Source organism: Apis mellifera, linkage group LG6 (genome assembly GCF_003254395.2).
Source record: "Apis mellifera strain DH4 linkage group LG6, Amel_HAv3.1, whole genome shotgun sequence".
In the NCBI taxonomy this organism is placed as follows: Eukaryota; Metazoa; Arthropoda; class Insecta; order Hymenoptera; family Apidae; genus Apis; species Apis mellifera.
In genome coordinates, this window is record NC_037643.1 from 14,196,929 (window position 1) to 14,223,001 (window position 26,073).

The following is a 26,073-nucleotide window of genomic DNA, read 5'->3' on the forward strand; positions in this document are numbered from 1 at the left end:
TCTCTTTTTCTTGAACTTTTAATAGAATTTTCACACGATGAAAATAAATTTCTTTTTATAAATCTATTAACTTTAAGAGAACTCGTTCAATTTATTCGATTCGATAATAATTTAGTTTGTAATTTATAAGGAAAAGATAAAATTTATTTAATCTGTAAGAATATTAATTATATTTTTCGTATTTTGATATAAGAAATTTTTAGATCTTTAAAAAAAAATAGGAAAAAAATTTGAGAAGCGAAAAGAAATTTAGAAATTTAATAAAATTAATTTTGAAGCATAGACAGAAATTCTGACAATATTAAAATGTTAATTTTAATTATATATATATCAATCACATTTTAAATGTAGAATATTAGAATATTATTTACATATAGATATTATTTATCAATTATTGTATCTTTGAAACTATTTGAAAGAAAAATCTATTGATAAAATGGATTTAAAAAGAGAAACAAAAATTTTAACAAAATTATCTTTTCATTATTATATTTGTAATAATATTCTTTTTCTTAATATTTTTAAAGAAGAAAATTGTTAACTAAAATTAATTAACTTTCTCCATAACCATAATTTTGTTGAATCTGTTCTCTCCTCATAATTCTCTTTTTATAGTTATTTTTACGCTCTAAAAATCACATTTTCTATTAATAAAATAGTTTTTTTTTTCTTATGTTCTTCTAATGTTTCTTAAGATTTCTCAATTTCTTATCGATTTGTCAAAAATATATAATTTTCTTAATCGAGGGATCTATGTTAAACTGACTCAAAAAATTCTACCAAGAAAGACAAATGTAAAGAGGTTAAAAAGTATATTTTTAAATGATACGTTGCTAAGTGATCGAAGTCATTAAATCTTTTCACGAGACGATAAATTAACATTTCTAGCAGTTCCTAAAAATAACGACATACTTAATTAAAACCAATTGTGATACACCTATTTAATTTCTGATGTGCTTTTTTCTATTTGTTCCTTCTATTATGCGTCGCAATAAAATCATACGTTTTTTTAATCACATAATGCGGTTGAACGGAAATGAAAAAAAAAAAAAAATAAATAACAAACCACAAAGCATTAAAAACTCTAAAAAAAAAAAGTTACCTCGTCACCGAGAAAATCAGTAGTTCACGTTCAAATCGAAAAACTTCTATTTGGTAGAACGAAAAAAAAAAAAAAAAAATAAGCAATTATATATTTCGTTCTTCTACGGTTCGTTTCTACAACTAACGCTTTGCGCTTTGTCGATGCGTAAAACTAGTATGGAAATACTTAAATTGGTCATACGCGAAGATATCGCGATTTATCGCGCTGTACTTTCTTCTTTTAAGGGTAGTTTATGTATGGAAAACGTAATTGGTAGTTGTGAGAGATTAATTTTATCGTTACGATAGCGATATAGTCATGTTTCCATATCGTAAAAATTCGATAAAGTGGTAAAATATAAAAAAAACTCGAAGCATTCGATAAAGATAATTTTGAAAAATACATTTTATTAAAACTCGTTAAAAAACGAGATTCGAAAGATATATGTATGGTAACTAAATTTTTCTTAGAATAATTCGAAATAATAATTTTATTTTTAAAATTCGATACCTTAAAATCGATACATATCTTTCGAATTAAAAATAATAATCGTAAATCTATATTATTAATACGATGAATAATATGTACTATTATTTTGGATATATTAATATTTCATTTGATAAGAGTAATAATAATAAAAATATACGTTAGATGCAATTACCGACTATTATTGACAAACATAATAATAAATAATCACAAGTACAATGTAATTAAAAAGGGAAAATTACGTAAGAATAATGTGATACATTCTTAATTATGATTCTACAAAAAGAGGTAAATCTATTTAAATCTGGTAGGCAACAAAATAGAAATATAAAATTGAACAAATACAAAGCTATCTTGTTTTACGATTTTCTAACTACTTACATTATCCTAAATAACACATTTATTGATAAAACATTTTTAAAAATATCGACAACAATTCGCGTGATTGATAGTGGAAAAATAACAGTAATGTAATGGAAGCGAATCCGTGAATACATTCAAGTTTATGTATACATGAAAAAAAATTATTCTTTTATCGACAATCTTATAAGTGACGTTTATATAAGTCCTCTTGATTACTCCTCTCTGTTACATATATTACGATAAAAAAGTAAAAATAAGAAATTCAAACGCGATAAACATTTGACAAATATATAGATATTTTTAACATGGCTATTTGAAACTATATTTTCACATAAAATATCGATATTATTAACGCACGCGATTTTCGTTAACCTTATCGAATAATCGACGAAATAATCGACGTTGTCATCATTGTCAGCAATTTTTATAAATACGAAAACGGAAAAGCGAAAAAGGGAAACACTGTGCACTCAACATTCTATCCACGCGTTATTTTCAGGACAGTAGCGGACGAAATTTTAGATGACATCGTATATAGAAATGCACGACACAATTCCGCGATGACACAGAAAGTCCCGGAGATTACTTTCTCTCAGAAAAAGGGAAAAGACAAGACGATTATTAGGAGCGAGGCAAAGTAACGTACCGGAGCGAAAGAGCGTCAATCTCGACGGGGAGGTTAGGCCGAACATCGAGGTTAACCTTTATTCCGTGACTCCGGTAATTCTTATTGTCGAAAAAATTGTTGCCGAAAGTGAAAATTTCACTCGAAAACACTTACCCCATAAACCAGTCCACGGTATCGCGGAGATACTCGGGTAACCTATCCAGCTTGGATGATTTTCAGTTGGATCACCGCTGAGGAAAGTAGCACGAGAGTCGAGAAAACAAAATAAATTCTCTCTCTCTCCACTAGCACCAGCAGCAGCAGCGGCGCACGTTTCGCGATCTCGTAAAATCTAACATGGCGAAGCTCTATTGTCACCTGTTCCCGTCATGCCTCACTTGGCCCCCTTCACAAGAAAATACTACCGATTTATCGCCGCCACCGCGTACTATCGTTGCTGTATTTATGCCACGGCTCGAATTCTATGCTTGTTACGTGATCTCACAGATCTATGCCGATCGAGCGTAAGACTCTGAATGTGCACGACACCACACCACAAGGGGAAAATCCACCTCAAATCGCACAGCTGATCAGCCGACGTCGAGAAACAGCTCACTCTCACACCCCCGTTTTAATACCTGACAGCAGAGGGTAGTACCTACCGCGCGTATGAACTTACAAATGATTCTAACAAAGGCATTGAGTATGTAATAGACAGATGATAAACTATTTCAAGTCGGTAACACAACATTTTTTCATGTATCATTTTTTATTTATAAAATTGAATAATTTTGATACTCATAAATATTATGTTTTTCATAACAAATTTTCTCTTCATTTTTGCTAAGAATTTATAATTCTTTATAATTTAAAATTACTTTTATTGCTAAATTTAAAAATTACATTTTGAAAGAATTCATCTGTGGCTAAACGATAACTACCGATAAAATGTACATAGATGGCAGTATCTGCCATATAGAAACATTCATAAAATGTAAAATAGACAGCATAGACAAGATATAAAATAGATTTAACATCCATTGTATTTTCATATCAATGCTCATGTTTAAGAGACTCCAGAGCCCCCTTACCACTTTAGTATTATTTTTAACGGTATCGATTTATCATAATACTTCGTCTGTGATTGCAGTATTACTGCAAAACTATAATTAATAGTTGAAATTGAAATTAAATTTTAATATGAAGTTGCAAATAAATTGCAAAATATTAATATATCGACAGAAATCATATATAATCATATATTTTTATTGGATGATTTCTAGTTCTAAATAAATAAAAATATGTTGATTGTTGTTACGCATTCAAGAAGTTAATTAAACAAGATAAAAATATATAACGTAATTTAATAACTGTTATCGTTCTCTATTACATAAAAAGTATAATATAAAAATATTTATAACTTTAAATATTAATGACTTTAAAATTGAAAATAATATATTTTTTTAAAAATAATAAATTTATTAAATGATAAATTATATTATAAATAAAAAAATTTTTATAAAGTTAATAAATTTAATAAATCGTAATATCAAAAATCATTATACGACTCTTAAATAAACAAATTATAAAAATAATTAATTAACAAAGTATTAATAGAATATTGAAAATTATAACATTTAAATATATCATATTTTAAAATATTCGTTTACTAAAAATCATCTATTTTTTAAATAATTCGTTGCTACGCTCGATCTTGTCCACTGAGCAAAACTTACCGAGTGAGAAAAAACTATAAAAGTTTAGTTCCGTTACGCGATATCGTTTAAATTACTCGAGTTCAATTTATATATAATTTATATTATTTATATACACGATTTTATTATATAAAGAATGTATGTTTGATTCGTAAGTGTTTAAGTGTGATAATTTTGTAATTTTATTTGCGAAATATTGATATATGTCATTGATATTACGAACGGATGAAAAACTGTTGTTGGATCATTATCTATAAACGATAAATCACCTGGATTCTATCATAGGTAATTTTTTACTATTTAAATGTGCAGAAAATAAATGAATTGAAATTGTATAACTTAAATTAAATTTTAAAAACATAGAGAATAAATTTTAAATATTTATTCGTATTATTATTTTATAATTTTATGTAAAGTCGCAATTAAAATATTTTAAATATTTTTTTTTTACGATTATAAATTAAAAATTAATAGCATAAAACAATAAATATAACTTTAATTTGTAAAAATATATATCAATTATTATATTTATTGTAATAATAAACTTAATAAAAAAGCAAATAAATTAATAATAAAAATTCAAAAAATGCGAAAATATTAATTATTATTCAAAAAATCAATCTCAATTATTATCTATTGCTTGTAAAATTATTTTCGGAAAGGTATCAAGAGATGGCGCTGATGGTTTTATCCTATTTCTATCCTTTATTTGCTATTCCTTTTTATTTCATTTGCGACATTTTAGATACGAGGTTGATTTCTTAATTTGTACTCTACTTCTGGCTTTTTCATATTCTGTTTATTCTCCTCTTTATTCTTGACGTGTGATTTTAATTAATTGTATACGTTTTCATTTTACAAAACTATAAAGTGTTCTTTGATGTAAGTAATCTTTAATGTAAAAAATAGATATATTCTCGTATTCTTCTACTTTACAATGTATTTTACAAAATATAATATAACCTATATATAGATACAAATATTTTGAGAAGCACATATTTAATCATGTATAAAATGTATATGTAAGTAAATACTATATATGTATCTAAAACATTCTGTAATAGAATATTTTTATTTCTGATTCCTAATTTTATATTGAAATTGAACTTCAATTCATATCATTATTAACAATTTATTTTTGAAATGTTCAAATTTAGAACATTAAGAATAAGAAAAATAATTCTATAATCTCTTCAAAACATAATATAAAAAAATTTTCTATTTTATTTGTTCCGAAATTAAGAAACAAATGATCTCACGATTCATATACATATATTATCGACAAGATACTTCTGATACAAATAAAATTCAGTAGACTTAATTTAATGCACGAAGATGCAATACAAAGGTTCATTAATTATTTTGATATTGCAGATACAGAACTGGTTTGTGCTCGAATGCACAAGCCTGAAGTCTTAAATATAAATTAAAACGACTTATGATTCATGGAATCAAAATATTAATTTATACAATCATTATGGTACTATGCACAAAGAAAAAAGACTCGTATTTTCAATTTCTTTATTCTATTTCTTTGAATGAAAAATCATTTTTGTTCGATATTCGATAAATATTTCAATCCATATTTCGATTAATAATATCTCGAGATAAAATGAAGCAATATCCCGATTCACTCAATAATAGATAGTTCATATAATACGAATCATATTATACAATCATATAACACATTCAATGTAGCTATTATTTATGCATGGAAAACAGTCAGTCTATAGAGATCATAGAATCAACACCTGGACTTTTCTTATTATTGTTTCATCAACTTTTTTTAAATTTTATTAACAGTTGATTCATTATGAATGTCATTATTCATCGATTTTCGATCAAATTGTTGAAAATTTCGAAAATTTTCTAAGTTTTTATACTTTACTTTAAAGAATATCCAATATGAATATCTAGTGACTTTTTAAAGAATTAACCGTCGATTCGTATATTTGTTACATATTAAATAATTCGATTCATTTGTTGCTACGCAAGAATCGTCACGAACGCCGGCTGTCGTACGAGCAGATTGCAAGCACCTGTCCACCAGAAAATATCCACCGGTGGATATTCACAACGAGGCTGCCACGGCAGAAGGTTTGTCAGCTGCTACCGCAGCTGAGGTAACTGATCGTCTTTGCTCGAGATGACGATAATACAGATCGACGAATTTACTTTCTATCTTCCGCGTGGACCGTGCGCGTTTCGTTCTCAAATTTCTTCACCGCCTGCCACCACAATCCACAGATTTTTCAATCTTTCGATCACTCTCCTAGTCTACATATTTTCTATGTAGATTGTATTTCGTCGTATTAAACGGTCGAGTGAGCCTAATACATATTGTTTTCTAACCTATATGCGTCCAAGGAATTGATCATCGATTTTAGACAAAATCCGTATGTTGATGAAAAATATCTTATCTTTTATATCGAATAGTTTTTTTCTTTTATAATAATAATTTCAATAATCATCGACAAATAATAATATCTATTAGAATAGAAAGAAAAATAAATAAAGAAATATAAATAAAAAACACTTACATTTATTATATACCTAATAACCTATAAATTTCATTTTCGTTGTTAAAATTTATTTAATTTGTTATATATATTTTCTTTATTTTTTGGTGCTAGTTTTTAATGAGATGTTTGTTAAAGTCGAAAATAACAATATCCTGATCAATAATAGTAAAATCTATAGATAATATAAAAATATTGCACAAACATCAGAGTAAGATATATTCTTATATATAGGATATTACGTACACATGGCATAAAACTTATTATAGGCGCGTGGCAGCATCAAATATCCGAAACACCTCTTCAAAAATCCAGTATTTTTTGCGAAATTATGGAACGTGCAGGTAGGTTTCAAATTTCACGTTTAATTACTTGGAAACTTTTCATCGTGGCTTCAAACTTTTGAATACGTTTCGCAGCATAATTAATTTTAAATATAACATAACAAAATTTAAATTATTTGTATAGGATCGAAGTTCTATTGTGTGCCAATTTAAATTATTATTATTAAATTATTATATTATATATTTATTTCCAAGTTATCTCGATATTAACCTCTCTTTTATTTTGAAATTAATCATTTCAGAATCTCAATTTCTGCCTCACTTTGCTTTAGATACTTTTAAGCTTTATTTTCAATAATTCTCATAAATCAAATATTATATATAAACATCTGTTTTTATTATCATTTCTTGACAATATATTATCATTGATACATAGATATAAATTTTATTCTTTTAAAAAGTGTCAAGATTTTTCAATTTACTTGATCACGAATATTAATATTAATTTAACCGACCGTTTAACTTGTGTATCCCTACGATGCCGAAATGCGGTGGTGGGAGGCAGCCACGTGATCGAGCGCGTGTTCAACAATAACAGCTGCACTGTTGCTGTTCCCTCAATTCACGCTCAGCCTCCGTCGAAGTCGGATCTTTGATTCGTGAAGTCTCAAAGTGTAAATCGTTATTCGTTAAAAACAAGAAATAATAATATCAATTATTATTCTTAAATTCTTCCAAAGAATTTATGAATTTACTTTAAATCATCTTAATATAAGTCATTCGTGAAAATTTAGTTCGTTAGCACGTATATCGTATCGCAGATTCGATCGAAAAAATCGTACGATCGATTGTGAGATTTCAATTCAGCCAAAGACTAAGCCTGTTACGATCGATAAAATATATAATCGCATAGCCGGGTCGTGGACCGTGGAAATCGGATTTTAATCGTCCGATTCGAAAATAGAACGGGACTCTCGATTCGGTGTTTGTGATCGATGTGCACCTGCAAGGAATCGCGTCGGATGCTGTAAGCGATTGTTGGCTAATATCTCAACTTCGACGTGAAACGTATCGAGAGGGAACGATAAACAGAGAAGGATGTTTTCTACTCGAAGATTAATCGTTGTCGTGTTTGGAGTTTGCTTCCTGACTGCTCTTCTCGAGGTAAAGAAACATTTAAAATCAACTATACTTAAATATAGATTTATTTTATCCTTTTTTAAAATTTTAAAGAATTCTAGAAACTAATATTCTCTCTCTATAAATTTTCTCTTTCATAACATAATACACATAACCTAATTTAATCTTGAGTTACGACTTACATTAATTTAATAATTTTTATAATTATTTTATAATTTTTATAAGATTTTAAAGAATTCTAGAAACTAATATTCTCTCTCTATAAATTTTCTCTTTCATAACATAACCTAATTTAATCTTGAGTTACGACTTGATCATTAATTTTACAAATTTAACAATTTTTATAATTATTAATATTTCTTTATTACTGCGTTCGTTTATCAAAAAGAATTAAGATATTATCTATATCGTTTATTCGAAACAGAGTTTTTATTTCGTAAAACTTTACATATTTACGATCGAAACAGGATGAATTGCGTAAAGACTGCACCACGGCGATCTTGAGCCACGGAGGAAACGATAATTCTCGGTAATTACCGTTCGTCGATAAATAAATATTTAGACGGAAATCGATCGAAGCAACAAAGACAAAACGAGTACGATATCAAGCATTTCGAATCCTCGGGAGGATTCTTTTCTCTTTTCCGGGTCGGTGGATAAAGTTATCAATTTCGCGGGATAAAAACACGTAGCTATCTCGTTTCGCTTCGAATATTCGAATATTTCCTTTCGTGGCAATTGGAGATAAAAGGATTACAGCATTTTACGTCGTAATTAATGAATTCGAAGGGATCGTTTTACTCGCGTTGGCCAATTTTATACATAACCTACGTAAATAAAAATTATCCATACCAATATTCTTTTATTCCTCTTAAATCCATTTTTACGCGACTAATTACATGCATATAATTTTTATCCACCTTCAATGACTTAATCACAAATCTATTTATTTTATTATACTGTTATATAAATAAAATCCTCGTCCTATATATAGTACGATAATACTTTTAAAAATCATAGCAACAATTATTCAAACTATAATCGAAAACGAAACGAAAAGAAAAAAAGAAGAAAGAAAAAAAAATTCAATAAAGGAGATAATTTTATTTTATTATCTCATATATTATATATATATTACAAATCCATTTGTTTTATTATATTATATAAATAAAATCCTCGTCCTATATATAGTACGATAATAATTTTAAAAATCATAGCAACAATTATTCAAACTATAATCGAAAACGAAAATCGAAAAGAAAAAAAAAGAGAGAAAAAAAAATTCAGTAAAGGAGATAATTTTATTTTATTATTTCATATATTATATATATTACAAATCCATTTGTTTTATTATATTATATAAATAAAATCCTCGTCCTATATATAGTACGATAATACTTTTAAAAATCATAGCAACAATTATTCAAACTATAATCGAAAACGAAACGAAAAGAAAAAAAAGAGAGAGAAAAAAAAATTCAGTAAAGGAGATAATTTTATTTTATTATCTCATATATTATATATATATATATTACAAATCCATTTGTTTTATTATATTATATAAATAAAATCCTCGTCCTATATATAGTACGATAATACTTTTAAAAATCATAGCAACAATTATTCAAACTATAATCGAAAACGAAAATCGAAAAGAAAAAAAAAGAGAGAAAAAAAAATTCAGTAAAGGAGATAATTTTATTTTATTATCTCATATATATATTACAAATCCATTTGTTTTATTATATTATATAAATAAAATCCTCGTCCTATATATAGTAAAAAAATATTTTTAAATCATAATAAAAATTATTCAAACTATAATCGAAAACGAAACGAAAAGAAAAAAAAAGAGAGAAAAAAATTCAGTAAAGGAGATAATTTTATTTTATTATGCGAAAAGGAAACGGGGTAGACACTTTCCTATGCCTGCGAATTTTGCCCGTATGGGCTAATTACACATCTTCTTGGTCGAAATCATTGGCGATAGATAAAATCGACTCTCACACGGTGGTTTCGTTAACGATACTCGGAAGAACGGATGGGGGGAGTGAGCGAGCGAGCGAGCGAGCGAGCGAGTGAGAGTGTGCGTGAGAGAGAGAGAGAGAGAGAGAGAGAGAGAGAGAGAGAGAGAGCCGGGTGGAAAGAAAGGCGAAGGAAAGAGAAAGAAAAATGGAGGCGAAACAGGAAGGGGAGGGGAGGGGGCCCTTTATTTCGAGTCCAATGTGTGCATGCATATATGCATTAGGATTCAGGCCGAAAGGTCAATGTACAACTGAGATAAGGTTGTGCCGAGGGGTTGAGATCACTCACGTTGGTGGTACTGGTGGTATGAAAATACGCGTCAGGGAAATTAACGAAAGCTCGCGAAACGGTTAGGGGTGGTAAGGGGGAGGAAGCCGGGAGAAAAGAAAAATAGAAACCGAGTGGAACAACAACAATCACCTGGGGCGGGAAACAAAAGGAGACACGGGGAATAGAACATTAAACGAGAGAGACGTGAAAGATCAAACGAGTGTCCTCCGCCAGGACGCATGCAGCGATGTAAACAAGATGCGTATACGTATTAAAAGGATTTATGTTTTGGATTGGATCTTCTGGATTTCAATATACTGAAAATTCAATGAAGATATTTTATAGAGTTTTTCTATGTGGTTAATTTTATAAGCAATTTTGAAAACATTTTGTATAAAAAAAAAATAAGAGTTTCGTAAATATTTCGTTCAAACTTTTTCGTATCTTTCTTTTCGAAGCGAAAAAAAGGTTTTATGTAACAATATAATAAACCTTCGTAAATTACCACTATTGTGGCAGGGTGAGTTCCACGGAAGTGGAACGAATCACAAGCTTTTGTTTTTTGTAGAAAAAAAATTGAATAATGGTTCGAGCAAAATAAAAAGATCTATGTGTGTCCCTAGATTTATCATACTAGTAATGGTGATTCAAAAAAGAACAATAAATAGGTGGAAACAAATATATAGTTAGAAATAAAAGAATAAACGAAATAAAATTTCTGCAAAGAAATCGATTTATTTACTTTTAAATATCGAGAGAGAGAGAGAGAGAGAGAGAGAGAGAGAGAGAGAGAGAGAGAGAGAGAGAGAGAGAGAGAGAGAGAGAGAGAGAGAGAGAAGAAACGAGAGGAGAAAATGGAATAGAATAAGAAGAGTGTGCGAATGGGGAGAATTACCGTGGAAAAGTGCAATGGAATCTAGTCGGAATGATCAACGACGATGAGAAGCGTGGACACGAGAAGTCGTGGGAGCTGACAAAAGGCTGGATGTTGCTGAGAAAACTCGTTTCCTCTCTTATATACCTTCCGTACATTGGCAGCCGTTCCCGTGTGCGCTAACAAAGTGGAAAATACTGTCGCTATTCCACTTTGCATCAAGGAAGGAATCAATACTATATATATATATATATAAAATCGAATATTTCTTGGAAATTATTTTAAATCGATTAACTGAATGACTGACAAATAAGTGGGACTTATCTCTTTTTTTTTTATCATTGATGTATTAACATTTCATGTTAAACACATACTGTTGATGTTAAAATATACTTGTGTATATTTAGAAAGTGGATATTATTAAATTCGTGAATATAACTTTTTAATTTATTTCTCTCTAACGTAATAGAAATAGTCAGGGAAATCTTCCGTTATGAAGTTGGTAATGGATTAGTAAGTTCAATTTTTTTTTTTTTTTCTTGAGAAGATGATTAATTCTTTCGGTACTAATGGTGTGCAGCAACGTCTAAAACTTTGAAACCATTAACTTGTTCCAAGAATTCACGAACTCGAGCAAAAGTTAGGATTTCATAACCTCGAAAAGTTCTTTAAAATTTATCGATATATATATATATATATATATATATATATATAATTATGATCTTTATAAATTTGTTATGAAAAATTGTTTGAAAAAATGTAAAGAGAACTTGTTTCGAATTCAATTAAAAAAATATTACGTTGTTTTTATCTGTATTCTGTTTTTAATTAATTATCGCTATTATCAAGCACAATGTTTCGCACAACGTTTCACGTTATAAAAGGAAATTGATGTTTCAAGAGTTATAATGTAACTTTTTGACCCAGTTTTATCGTTTCATCGATTCTGTTAATCCGACTCGAGTATTCTCTTCGTAAAAGCTATTATTCTCTCGATGAATTATAATCCATGTTAGATAAAATCATATAAAAATGATATAGAATCAATAATCACTTTTAAACGTTCGTCGCAAGACTTTTCGCTCACTTTAAATTTCCTATTTCTTCTTTTACGAGTTCACACTGTTCCAACAAGTTCTATCGTTGAACAAACTCAACGAAAAGTAAAAGAAACGAAAGAAATAGAGAGAGAAAAAAAAGTATAGATGGACGTGTCCAGTGTAGTCAATACGATAACTTAACCTCTCTAACCTGTTTGTATTTTTTGACTTTGCTTGATATCGCACAAAATTCACAATTCACACAATTCAAGATAAAATTCAAAGTTACATGTCCGTTTCTGTTCGAAAATCCCAATGGAACGGTCCTAAAGCGGTATCCCAAGTGTCGAGGCCCAGTTTCACGCACGTGCATTCCTCCTTGACGCCATAAATGGGTCGCCTTTCACGAGAACCCGTCCCATCCTCGCGAGCAAGTATCGCGGGATCATGGAATATTCAACAAATTTTAGCCAACGAACTCGTGCCTATGCACAAAGCGCATCGCTAACGTCGAAAGTTACCGTAATGTGCACACTCGTGCGCACTCGAGAAACCGATTATCCAACGGTGACGGCAGAGGGATCATCGAGCGCCATGTAAAAAGCCTCCGCGAAAAATTCGTGCCGAAGTAGGAGCGGGTGTGCTGCAACGAAAGTGTTCGAGAGAAATCGAAACGCTCGAGGGATTATGCGCTGTCACTGGGAATAAATAAAAATAAAAATCGAGGCGTGCGTGAAATATTTAAAAATCAGATCATGGAATACGCCGATCCGCTTTCTCGTGATTTTTGTCATTTTTTTATTTTTTTACTTTTTTTCCTCATTTTCTTTCTCTTTTTCTTTTTTCTCTCTTTTTGAACGTAGACTCGAAGTGCAGATCTTTGTTAGCGAGAAACTTTTTAAAGTAGGTATTCTCGGAGAAATACTTTTTTTTTACGATTTTTCTTTGATATTTTTTTCTCAGATAGTCGTAATCGAAGTTTGCGTTTTATGAATCTTGTTAGACGAAAGTTTTTGGAATCGAGATTTTGAATTAATTTTTTCATTCCGTTCGTAACGAAATTTTAAAATTTTACGATAAAGATATAAAGGAATATATCACCCTACGAGTAATACTGTTTAATATAATTTTAAAATTATTTATTCTTGTACCGAAAGTGCATCTTTTGAATTATATTTCAAATTAAAATAATTGCAAATGAAAGATCTTCAATTATGCAGAAAGAGATGCAAAAGAGGGAGGAGATTTTATCGATAATTGCGCGTAAAAAGACAATTCGTAATAAAACAATAGCAATGATTTCGATCATAATCAAAGCATATGCAGCATTTATCGTTCGCAGTGTTTATCGTACCGTGGCGAACCGGCAAAGCTTGTCCCAGAGGCCGCTGGGAATTCCATTGTGTGCGACAGAAATGTGCGCGCGCAGCCATGTGTTATGCGTATGTTTGCACAAAAATTAATGAATCGAGCCCTGTCGGGTGGAGTGGAGAACATTAGTTTCCGCGGTAATTTCAATTCCCCTCGCGCCAGGACGCTTTGATTCGCTGAAACTAAAATTAAACTTTCTAAGAAGACACGGCCAATTCGGGGGAAAAAACTGCGTGACACAAAAAACTATTTAAAAATATTGATTTACAATTTGTGTTTTAAGGAATATAAAATTTTTTATTCATTTCTTTTTTTAATATCTCTAAATCCAAGAAAAATATAAAGATAAGGAATAAAAAGATTTTAATGAAATTTAATAATAATAAACGAAAATTTTCTCCGAATATTAAGCTTATATTAATAGTAAGCTTACTATTTTACATTTCACCAATGCAAATATGGTAAAATAAAGCCACTTGATAACGTATAGGTCGCAAACAGGGTCGAGGAAATCGAGATCGGTGGAACCGACGATTCTGGATTCCCATGGTATGCTAATGAATCTCATAAACCACAAAATACCCCAGTGAACTGAATAATTTACCGACAACGTAAAAACCAACTGGTGATTGTAGATTGCGATTTTTTTCAAAAGCAAAACTTGATTATTTTTCCATCGTTATTAAGTATGTACAAACTTAATACAAACTTTTATATCTGTATTATAAATTTTAATCTTTTCTGAAATTTTTTTATAATATAATTTCAAATTTGTCTTCTCGATAAGCGCAGTGAAAATCTCTGGTATTCATCATGCCAAGAATATTGCCAGAATAAAAACAACGTATTATCATATAGGGACAGTTTTTCTAAACCATCATCTTAAGTCGTTGGTAAGTCGTTGCTCATTAATTTCGGCCGGCTCGTTAGCAAGCGCACGCTCCAACGATTTGCAAAAGCAACTCTCTGAAAGTCGGCCCATGCATCAAATTGCAATTTGACGGTTTTCAACTCAACTTCCCTTTCTTCGTTTTCCAACAACTTTTCTTTTTCGAGATAACCAACACCTCGTGAATCTTCCTCGCCCTCTTAAGCATCTCTTTGTTTTTCCTCCATCCTATTTTCCTACTAGCAACGGGAAGAGTAATTGGTTTGGCGAGCTTTGTTTATTTTACCTCTCCAATTGTTTATTTGTTTATCGGTTAGAATGAAATTTCACGGCGAGTGATAATAAAAATACCGTGTAAAGGTGAAATAAATTTTAAGATTCTGAAAAAATAATAAATGAAATGTTATTGGATAACAAGTTAATACATTCAAATAGCTAATTTTAATGTAAATTCTAATAATAAAAAGAGTATAATTTTTTTCATACAAACTTTGAATGCCCATCTAATTACAATAACCGAAATTCATCCGGTTTAAGTGTTTATCCTATAAATTCTACGCCAACGTGTATTTTTTCGTTTTTTTTCTCTCTCTCTCTCTCTGTTCTTATGAGCAAATTCAACGCGTTTCTTTGAAAATTTTCTCTAAAGAGGCGGTGCGCACGAAAACACCTCTCCAAAGAACCGCGTTCCCATTTTTTCCGTAGCACCGTGAAAAGAGCCGCCGGAAACGTAGCTGATCCTCTTTCTTTTTTTTTTTTTTTCACATCATAAAGCAAGCTACAGACTTCTCCTGCACGAAGTCGAAGAAACTGGCGCAAGAAAAATTTTATTTATTAAACAATTTAACTCATTCTCTTTTCTCATTGAGAAAGCCTCTTCTTCTTCTTCTTCTTCTTTAATATAAAATTGTAGAAATGGAATTATTTTAAAACAAGCCTTTTTTTGATACTCTCTCCTCTTTCCATCTCACTGCAAATTTCCAATTTTAGAATATGTTAGAAACATTAAAACAAAAGTTTAAAAAATTCATTATTCTGAAATTTTATATCAGGAATTCAAGGGGGAAAAATCCTTAAATCCTTATTAAAATATATGCGGCGCTGAGGGCAACTCTTCTTTTCAGAATCCACAACGATTTTTCAGTATGATAAAAAATTAACTCTCCTTCTTGCAACAGCCTCGAATGCGGTATCCTCTTATTCTCATACATCCCTTCGAAAGGCAGCTGCGTAGGAGGACCCGCGGGGCCTGAAAAAAGGAAGGTGGCCTCGTAACCGGGCCAAGCTGAGAGAGAGAGAGAGAGTCCAGCTTGTGGAGGAGGCGGTTGTTGTTCAAGAAACAATAGGGTGGTAGCGAACGGAGATAATTATCAGCGTGGACGGCGCAGCTGCGTCGATTCGTTTCACCCTCGGGGCTGAACGATCCCCCGATGCAACAGTCAAAAGGTAAAGGGGGAAAAGTCCAGCGTGCCGTGACACCACGCCGCGTGCAGTTCGCCGCACTTGAAGCGTTTTGTCCGCTCGAACACGTGCGCAACCCTTTGACCACCTTGTCACACTTGGCCTCTTCATAGACCGTTGCGTACACGCAACAGGCTGCGACGAATCGGGGGGAAGTGCTCGAAAAGTCTGCAAAATATTTATTATTATCATTATTATTATTATTATTACTCATGTTGATTATTTATTTTTGAATTTGATTTGAAATTAGAAAAGAATAATATTTATTATTATTATTATTACTCATGTTGATTATCAAATTTTCAAGTTGGAATTTAATTTGAAAAGAATTATATTGATTGAAAACTAAGTGAAGGAATAATTGTGAATAATTTAATATTAATATAAATATCAAATTGATAGAAAGATACCACCTTATCATTTATTATCTATGATGCTTGAAAGTTTTTCAATCTGCAAAACATTTATTGATTATTTATTTTTGAATTGGAATTTGATTTGAAATTAGAAAAGAATAATTGTGAATAATTTACTATTAATATATATATCAATTTGAAGATACCACCTTATCATTTATTATCTATGATGCTTGAAAGTTTTTCAATCTGCAAAACATTTATTATTATTATTACTCATGTGGATTATTTACTTTTGAGTTGAAATTTGATTTGAAATTAGAAAAGAATTATATTGATTGGAAAGTAAGTGAAGGAATAGTTGTGGACAATATTAATATATATATCAATTGATGAAAAAATACTACCTTATCATTTATTATCTATGATACTTGAAAGTTTTTCAATCTCGAAAACATTTATTATTATTATTACTCATGTGGATTATTTACTTTTGAATTGGAATTTGATTTGAAATTAGAAAAGAATTATATTGATTGGAAAGTAAGTTGTGGATAATATTAATATGTATATCAATTGATGGAAAGATACCACCTTATCATTTATTATCTATGATTCTTGAAAGTTTTTCAATCTGCAAAATATTTATTATTATTATTATTACTCATATTGATTATTTATTTTCAAGTTGGAATTTGATTTGAAATTAGAAAAGAATGATATTGATCGTAAATAAGAGAATAGTTGTGGACAATATTAATATAAATATCAAATTGATAGAAAGATACCACCTTATCATTTATTATCTATGATGCTTGAAAGTTTTTCAATCTGCAAAACATTTATTGATTATTTATTTTTGAATTGGAATTTGATTTAAAATTAGAAAAGAATTATATTGATTGGAAAATAAGTAAGTTATAGATAATATTAATATGTATATCAATTGATGGAAAGATACTACCTTATCATTTATTATCTATGAATATATATACTTGAAAGTTTTTCAATCTGGAAAACATTTATTATTATTATTATTACTCATGTTGATTATTTATTTTTAAATTGGAATTTAATTTGAAAAGAATTATATTGATTGGAAAGTAAGTGAAGAAATAATTGTGAATAATTTACTATTAATATATATATTATTTGAAGATATCACCTTATCATTTATTATCTATGATTCTTGAAAGTTTTTCAATCTGCAAAATATTTATTATTATTATTATTACTCATGTTAATTATTTATTTTCAAGTTAGAATTTAATTTGAAAAGAATTATATTGATTGGAAAATAAGTGAAGGAATAATTGTGAATAATTTACTATTAATATATATATTAATTTGAAGATACCACCTTATCATTTATTATCTATGATGCTTGAATGTTTTTCAATCTGCAAAACATTTATTGATTATTTATTTTTGAATTGGAATTTGATTTGAAATTAGAAAAGAATGATATTGATTGGAAAGTAAGTAAGTTGTGGATAATATTAATATGTATATCAATTGATGGAAAGATACCACTTTACCTCATTTATTATCTATGATACTTGAAAGTTTTTCAGTCTGGAAAACATTTATTATTATAATTACTCATATTGATTATTTATTTTTGAATTGAAATTTGATTTGAAATTAGAAAAGAATGATATTGATTGGAAAGTAAATAAATAGTTGTGGAGAATATTAATATAAATATCAAATTGATAGAAAGATACAATCTTATCATTTATGATCTACAAAAGTATACACGCTAGATTTTTACCTGTTATTAACTCCTGTATGAATTTATTTTTTATAGATAAAAGTAGAGCTTAAGTAGAATTGGTTGATCCGGCTGTGAGGATTAGAAGATTCATACGTTCAAAGTGGTGGCAATAACTGTCGATGAATTAATAACAATATCTTCCACTCTGCGCCTCAAAAGAGAATTATTAGATTAAAGACGCTTTCAGATGCACTTTTTGCTACGCACCTATACTATGTGCCGTAAATGGAGAAAAACTGGTGAACAGAGAATATCGGATTATGTTATGGATATTAGAAAATTACATTGATTTCATTGAATTTAAAAAATTTAAATTATATTTTTATATACAATTTCATTACTAATCCAATCATTATTTCTATATTTTACTAGTTAAAATATATATTTTTATATAAAAAATAAAATAAAATTAAATTTAAATCATTATTAAATTCAAAACTAAATTATTAAATTATTAAAATTAAAAAAAAATATTATCTCCATAATGTTTAAAAATAAAATTTAATTCATTAAAATATTTATATCTAAATTAAATTTATTTCTAAATAAATAATTTCTTATATATTATTCCATGTTATGTTAATTTTTCTGTATCGCTTTTTTGTATTGTATATTGTATTTAAAAAAAAAAAAAAAAGGAAAAGAATAACATTTCCTTTTCTTGGAGTAAAAAAAATTAAATTTATCACGGGGCGTGCGATATAGAAAAAAAAGCATTTTGCATTCGTGTGCATACGTGTTGTTTTCAGTTGACCTCAGTACAGGAAGATGAAGACAAAAAGTCGGCGGTACACTGTGCACGCGCCGTTGCATAAACACAGTGTGTAGAGTATGTATATGGCCAGCAATTTAGCCAACCGCCGAAATATCAGAGCCACGAACGATCACGTAACGAAATTTAATTTATCTGGTGCTCAGTACTAAAAAAAAGAAAAAAAGAAAATCAAAAATAGTATGGAGAAAAATAAAGCTTCCAATTTGTATTTTTTTCCAATCGCAAATTGTAAAAATTTGAAACAATAAAATAAAACTTAAAATTTCTTATTATTTCACCTGTTATCGCAATTTTATTTTATATATATATATATATATATATATATATAATTGGATCAGTATTTAATTAGTAGTTAATTAAAGATTTATCTAAAAAAAAAAAATTATTTCGAACAGTAATCGAAAAGTAATAAAAAGAAGAAAGATGGCTTCCCTCGTTTTATTTCTTTTTCTCAAATATAGCGAAATTTATTTTTCGACGCAAAAAAGGAAAAAAATATTTTTAAACGAACGCTCTGCGAAACGAGGTGAAATCCTCCATCGAACGTTTCTTTTTAAATCGAGCGATACTCGCATTGCCATTTAACATTAAAGAGTATATCTATTAAAACGCACGCTGTTTTCAGTCGAGTTGGTTGAATTTGTTCGTTTGACCTAAGTCATAAATGATCACCACGATTAAACATGATTAAGGGAATAATTTACGAATTTATATATTAAAAAATATATGATTTTAATCTGGATCTTGTTATTTGAAAAGAAAAAAAAAACGAGACGATTATAAACGAACGTGGAATATTCGTATTAAAGAAATTTTCGATTCAGAATTTCATCGATTGATCGACGAGTGAAAAAAGATTTAAACGATTTAAAACGGGGAAATTCAAAGAGAAATTTCTACGGCGCGTTACGATCAGGAAGGAATGATTTTCAATCGAAATTTATCGGCGCGACCGGCACTTCGAAAAAAAAAAAAAAAAAAAAGAAAAAAAAACGAAAAGGGGGACACAAAAGCCGCCGCAATTACTGCTTCCGTTTTGTCCGTTCTACCGGATGTCCTATTCATACTCGTCACTATGAGCGCCGTTACTTCCGTCATTGTACGTTACGGATCTACGACCGATTGTAAATCATTCTCTTTCTAGTCTTTCTTCCACGTCTTCCGTTTCATAATAATCGACGTGATGCGACGTTTCACGCGATAAATTGGTGTGAAATTTGGTTTAAAATCTTTAAATTTTCAAAATTTATAAACAGCGAACGAAAATTTCTTTTGATATCAATTTAATTATTATTTTAAGCGTTATTTTCTAAATTATATTATTCAGAAGAAATTTTTAATCAATTAATCTTTATGAATAAAAAGAAGAGTTGTACGAAACAGCTGATGGCGCATAAATTATTCGCTGATTATTTTCAGCTGTTTCTAAAACTCGCATCGAGATACGATGGCGTCTCGAGATTCTCAAGATCGAACGTGTGATAAATTCTATCCGGCAAGACCGAGATTACAATGGTGGCCGCGAGCATGACAGATCTAGATCATAACACGTTCCTCCGTGAATTATGGATACAAGATGGTATACCTGAGCTGGTAATTGAGTTTGAAAATGATGTAGTCCTGTGAAAGATTGCTCCTGAACATCTGTTTACGAAACAAAAGATCTCCCTTTTACTCTTCGATTTCTTGCGAGCATAAAATAATCGATTATATGCATTCTTTTGTACTTGTTTAAATTAAAACTGAAAGAAAAAAAATCTTGTAAACACTTCTTTACGAAACAGAAACTGTTCTTTTGTTTTTTTCATTGATTATAAATAATTGTTATTCATTTTAAAAAATAATAATTTTTATAAAATTTTCAACTTAAAATAATGATCGTTATTCTTGAAAATTTGATTCGAGAATCGTGAATCAAGTATCATCCTCTGGTTTCTTCTTCTGGTTCTTTTTTTTCGTTAGTCATTTGAACCTGGTGGTTAGAGAGACAGTGCAAATTCCATGGATTTGTCAAGCTCAGGTTTCACCGTATTCGAACGACAATGTTTTACGTGCTAAGGAAAAGGAAGAGGTTAGGAGAAGCCTGGTTACAAGCACGGAGAAATGATCGGAAATTGTTAAAGACTGTTTCCAAGTGTAGCCACTCGGATACTTATGCCAATTCCTTTCCAGGATGTAATTTCCTGTTCAGCTTCCGTACGTCAACCCTTTTATTATTGATTAAAGACGAAGAACCCTCCGGACACAGCGACCTTTCGAAGAGACGCTTCACCGATCGTGAAGAAAATTATTTTTTTTTCCATTCCAAGAAGGATCTTTAACTGCTGTTTATAAGTCGTACAAGAGAAAAGTTTGTCGTAAAAAAATAAAATCGTGTTCAAAAAATCAAGATTTGATTGCCAATTACTCGAAAATTAACCTAACTTTTCTTGATCATCAATAAAAAATGAAATCCCTATGCAACTCAACATTTGAATTTTTTCTATAGTGACTGAATTTCTACTACATTAAATATCATTATATTGATATCAAAATATATATATACATAAAGAAACACTAACCTCAAATGCCAACTGACTCGAGTAGCTTGAACTTTAGGTTACTTTAAGGGACAGCATATGTTGTATGTGTAATGAACTGATCGGATAATTTGACAACGACAATACGGCGCTGAAAAGATCACTATTATTAACCCCTTTGATGGGACTTGTCTTGTTCGCAAATTGACAGGGTGCATCCTTACGTGATGGTCGAGCTCGTATTACGCGACCGATAAAATGACACTACCTACAAATTCATATATTGTTTGCTACTTGAGTCTTTTGAAAAATTATCTATATATACGACTAAATTTTTATATTAGTTACTTTTAAACTGAAATCGAATTAATGCAACATTTTCTATGTATAAATTAATACTTTATAATATGTATTATTTATGTATTATATTAATAAATATAATCAAAAGAGACAAAGAAATCTGAACTTTAAAAGAATAAAAAGTTTTTGTAGTTTCATCTTTGTTGATACTATTGGATTTACATCTGACAATATGCCAGAATTATAATTTCTATGAAAATATTTAAAATATGAAAAAGGATTTAAAGCTTTAATTACAATTATGTAGATTTTACGTTGTTACGTAGATTTACGTTGCTTTTCTAATGATTTTGAAAATGTTTATTCATATTAATCAAGACTTTTACAAAGAAAGAGCAAAGCTTCGAGGATAATATTACCTTTAATTAAAGAACTCGTATGATAGTTACTTGTGAAAGATAATGTTCGCTGAGAGGAAGATAATTATGAAAAATAAATGAAAAAGAGATAACAAAATGAAAGAATTATTTCGATTATTATTTAGAAAAAACTTATTTTAAATATTAATTTATCCTTAATATTAAAAAATTCATTCTTAAATTAATATTTAATTATTGTTTTTAAAACTTATAAAAATTCTATAACCTTAAAATTTTAATCTAAAAATTCTTACAATGGGATACGTATTTCGAGCAATCGACGTTACTTCATCTCGATCGAATTTTCTTGGTGTTGTCGCTAAGGAGAAAATAAGGCAACGAAATAAAAGAAAAGAAAAGATGAAAAAGTTTCACAAATGAATGGAGCCCGGTGCAATGATGCACCTGATGGTTGGTGACTGTTGGCGCGTGCCAACACACAGCGACAGCTGTCAGCTGCGACGAAACTATACCACTGGACCGAATCGTTCTTTTCATTACAAATGACGTTCTTCGTGCCCTCTATCTTCATTAATTTCAAACGGTGTGGACTACTGTACTAGATATGATACAATAAACGTATTAATATCATAATAGAACATTCTGTGCGTGTAAAAGACGGATATTCTTCGAAAAATAAAAATTAATTGGAATTATAATGATTTTGATTAACTCGGAAAAATTTTGGTTGTGTTCAATAAAACAAAAGATTTCCTTTGCCTCTATATAATATTAAAAGTATCTTAACCATAGAATTATTCTTATTATTAACTTAACCTGATTATTTAAAGACATGAAACTTCGTATTATAACACAAAATTAATTCTGAAAAAAAGATGTTATTAGCTTGAATATTCAAAAGAAAATATTCGAAAGAATATTCTTTGAGATCGTTATTTGCATTTAAAAGAAGATCAAGTGATCGTTTATAAAAATTCATGAAGATATAAATAAAGCTAATAGTAGTAAAGTTATAAAAAATTCTTAGCAGGTTGATTGTACACATTTTCTGCTGTATCTCGATCGATGTTTGAGAGATTACAAAAGAAAGGTACAAGGTGTTCCCATAGTCAGGTGCTTTTATCCTTTGGCACCTGTTCCTTGAAGCTATGCTGTAAATTTAGAACAAAGTGACTTTCAACTTTATATATCATGTACAATATTTTGTTCAATTAAAAAAGTAACTTTATCGTTATGTGTATAATTTAAAAATTTATTTTAATCAATTTACTTATTGAAAATAAATATGTGTTATAATAATATTTTATTTTTAATAATTTAAAAATTTAAATATATGATAATAATTTTTAAAATTAATTAAGATTTATTTTTCTAAATGCGTGGCAAGTAAAATATAAAATATATAAATAAATATACAATTATATTTTTGCAAAAGAAAGGAAATTAACATAATTTAAAATTAATTACAAATTCTGTCACATCTGCCGCTACAAATTTTTATCGAAACCGGTTTGCTCGACGATTTCTCGTTAAAATTTCTTTATCCACCGAACTTTATAATTTGTCTTCTAAATAAATCACTATCACGTTTCTCCTTCAAAGTATCCTTCCTATTCTCTCGAAATTGAAACCGTATACTGTCTTCTCAAAGAGGTTAATCGATTAAAAACAAAAATCTCAAAAATTCGAAAAATGTCGAGATCATTGAAGAAATGTGTAACAATTAAGGAGGCAACACGAGCCTCCAGTGTTGGACGAATTCTCTCCGACCAATCGTGTTTATCGTTGTTCCAGGTGAACGAAGCGAGGCCACGTATCAGGCATCAGAAGGGCGGCAGTCACTGCAGCAGATGCGGTCCAGGATGGGGTGTCGTGAACCGCTGCGTTCGTGGTCGTGATACTGAATGTGGAAAATGTGCACCGGGCACCTACAGTCCTCACCACAGCATTCAGCCATGTTGGATCTGCTCTAGATGCGGCCCGGGCCTGTACGAGGCGCATCCTTGCACTTCGAAAACGGACACAGTCTGCGATTCTTGCCACAGGCCAGCTCCGGATAATCCTGATTACCAGAGAAAATGCAAAGGGCGAACAAATCTGTTCCTGGCTCCGGAAGATGCGTTAGAAACTGGAGAAGAGAGTATCTTGGTAAATGATCCTGATGGACAAGACCAGTTGGACGATGGAAAGGAATTGTTAGAGAAGGATGCTGAAGCGGCCATTCTTAACGAAGAATTGAATTCTTTGGAAAGGTTCTAAAATGGTTCTAAAATCTTTGATCATTGAGTTGTATCAAGGAGGCAGTTCAGTCACTTCCATTACATATTTTGCTTCCATTTTACATGGAGACAATTTATGAAGAATTTTTTGTGGAGAATTATTGTGTTCAATTATTGTGAACAAAATTGTTTACCATTTCTATTTCTTCCTATTAATGTTGCAAGTAGAATTGCATAAGAAGAAAGTTCTTTTTTGTCATGGATGATTTAAACTTGATGTATTTTTTGTATATTAAGTATTGTAATTTAATTACAACTACTTGTCAATTCTGGTGCTCATTTTTTCAACTTTCTTATCGTTTCTTTTTCTTGTATATGATTATTAATATGTATAATTCTTTGAAGTGGAGATCGGCTTGAACCGATTTACTAGTCAGTTAGTTGCTAAGTAGTCAATAAAATGTAATATACGAAGTTAATGTTTTATTCTCGTTTTAATTATTAGAGTTGAACTTTATGGTGTATATTATTGTAAACACTGCGTTTCATAATATGTGTATCGCACCTTTGATGTCAATAATTATTTATAATATAATACTTCTAGTTTATTATACTGTTATATATTCATTGAATGACATCGATTTTATTATTATTTTCTTCTCAAAATGTTTCAAAGATTCGGACGTGTATATGATAGCTAAAGAAACCTAAAAAAAAATCTTTTTTTTTTAAGATCCAAAAATGCAAATTATTATTTATGCATTCAGCAACTTAATTAATTAAGGGATAATTAAGAGCATCCTGATTGTAGATCCCTGAATGATATAATGTACACTTTAGAATCTAAGTATATTTATATACTCAAAGATCTCTTTAATATCATGCGAATTTTTACTTTAAAAAAAAAAGAAAAAAAGAGTCTTCCCTTTTTTTTTTTATTAAGAAAATCTGGAGAACTCTTTCATTTCTAAAAGTAAATTTGTATATCTATTGTATTAATATATTATTATACTGTTCAAAAGTTTGGATTAATTAATCAATAATTAATAATTTATATAATTTAACTTAATTCAAGAGAAAACAAAAACATTTTATCTTAGATTACAAATTTTTACAAGTTTTTAATAAAAGTTTCTCCAAGAGAATTCCAAACTTTTGAAGAATAATGTACATATGTTGAAAAATTACCAAACATTTTTCTCACTGTATGATCTCTTTAGAAAGATTTTTCTTATTATAAAATGAGCGAATTTTAACGTGGAATCATGTGTATACACGCCTCTAGAAATTACTCATATATACAAAGTGTGTAAATACATTTCTGTAAATATAAGAATAATAATAATTAAGTTAAGAACAATAATGATATGATTAAGTTGTTATTAAAATTTGTGAACAAAAATCTTCGATTATGATTGTAATCTTTTTTCTTCTTTTTGATTCCTTTTTGGAAATATATTGATTTTACCTTCGATACTTTTATATGAAAAACTTTTGTAATTTCATTATCGAAATATTGCAGGGAATATAAAAATATTGTTTTCCATAAAATCTTAATAATTTCGAATTTAGAAATTTACCAAAGTACCATTATATTTTCTATATCCGTTTTATTTATT

The 26,073-nt window shown here is 29.3% G+C and overlaps 2 protein-coding genes and 1 long non-coding RNA gene across 19 annotated transcripts in view; 1 reads left to right on the forward strand and 2 right to left on the reverse strand.

The window, feature by feature from the left end:
• The window catches only part of LOC408876 (MOB kinase activator-like 2), a 57,294-nt gene extending 54,076 nt beyond the window's left edge, over positions 1–3,218 (reverse strand). Inside the window, exon 1 of the mRNA XM_026441571.1 lies at positions 2,715–3,218. Coding sequence (XP_026297356.1) covers positions 2,715–2,719 — 5 coding nt within the window. The 5' untranslated portion in view covers positions 2,720–3,218. The remainder of the gene's footprint in view (positions 1–2,714) is intronic.
• A 4,453-nt stretch (positions 3,219–7,671) lies between these two features.
• Positions 7,672–24,702, forward strand: LOC100577213 (tumor necrosis factor receptor superfamily member 4-like). Its single transcript, XM_003251532.4, has 2 exons — positions 7,672–8,222; positions 24,030–24,702. Exons 1-2 carry the CDS (start codon positions 8,157–8,159, stop codon positions 24,492–24,494), a joined length of 531 nt encoding a protein of 176 aa, XP_003251580.2. The 5' UTR covers positions 7,672–8,156; the 3' UTR covers positions 24,495–24,702.
• Positions 13,567–22,833, reverse strand: LOC102653613. 17 transcript variants are annotated; one of them, XR_003304776.1, is made up of 8 exons: positions 22,529–22,832; positions 21,780–21,823; positions 21,598–21,706; positions 20,622–21,360; positions 18,998–19,181; positions 18,259–18,497; positions 17,845–18,059; positions 14,172–16,296 (listed from the first exon to the last, which is right to left on the reverse strand). It is a non-coding gene; the product is annotated as an uncharacterized LOC102653613 (long non-coding RNA). The 17 variants fall into 17 exon arrangements; XR_003304777.1 differs by having other exon boundaries at positions 20,622–20,778; positions 22,529–22,825; XR_003304781.1 differs by lacking the exon at positions 22,529–22,832 and adding an exon at positions 17,276–17,315 and having other exon boundaries at positions 17,845–17,884; positions 18,023–18,059; positions 21,598–22,389.
• Positions 24,703–26,073: the final 1,371 nt, after the last annotated feature.

Coding starts and splice junctions, on each gene's coding strand:
- LOC100577213 (XM_003251532.4), top strand. CDS start 8,157: ATGTTTTCTACTCGAAGATTAATCGTTGTCGTGTTTGGAGTTTGCTTC. Junction 8,223..24,029: donor TCCTGACTGCTCTTCTCGAG/GTAAAGAAACAT, acceptor TCGTTGTTCCAG/GTGAACGAAGCGAGGCCACG.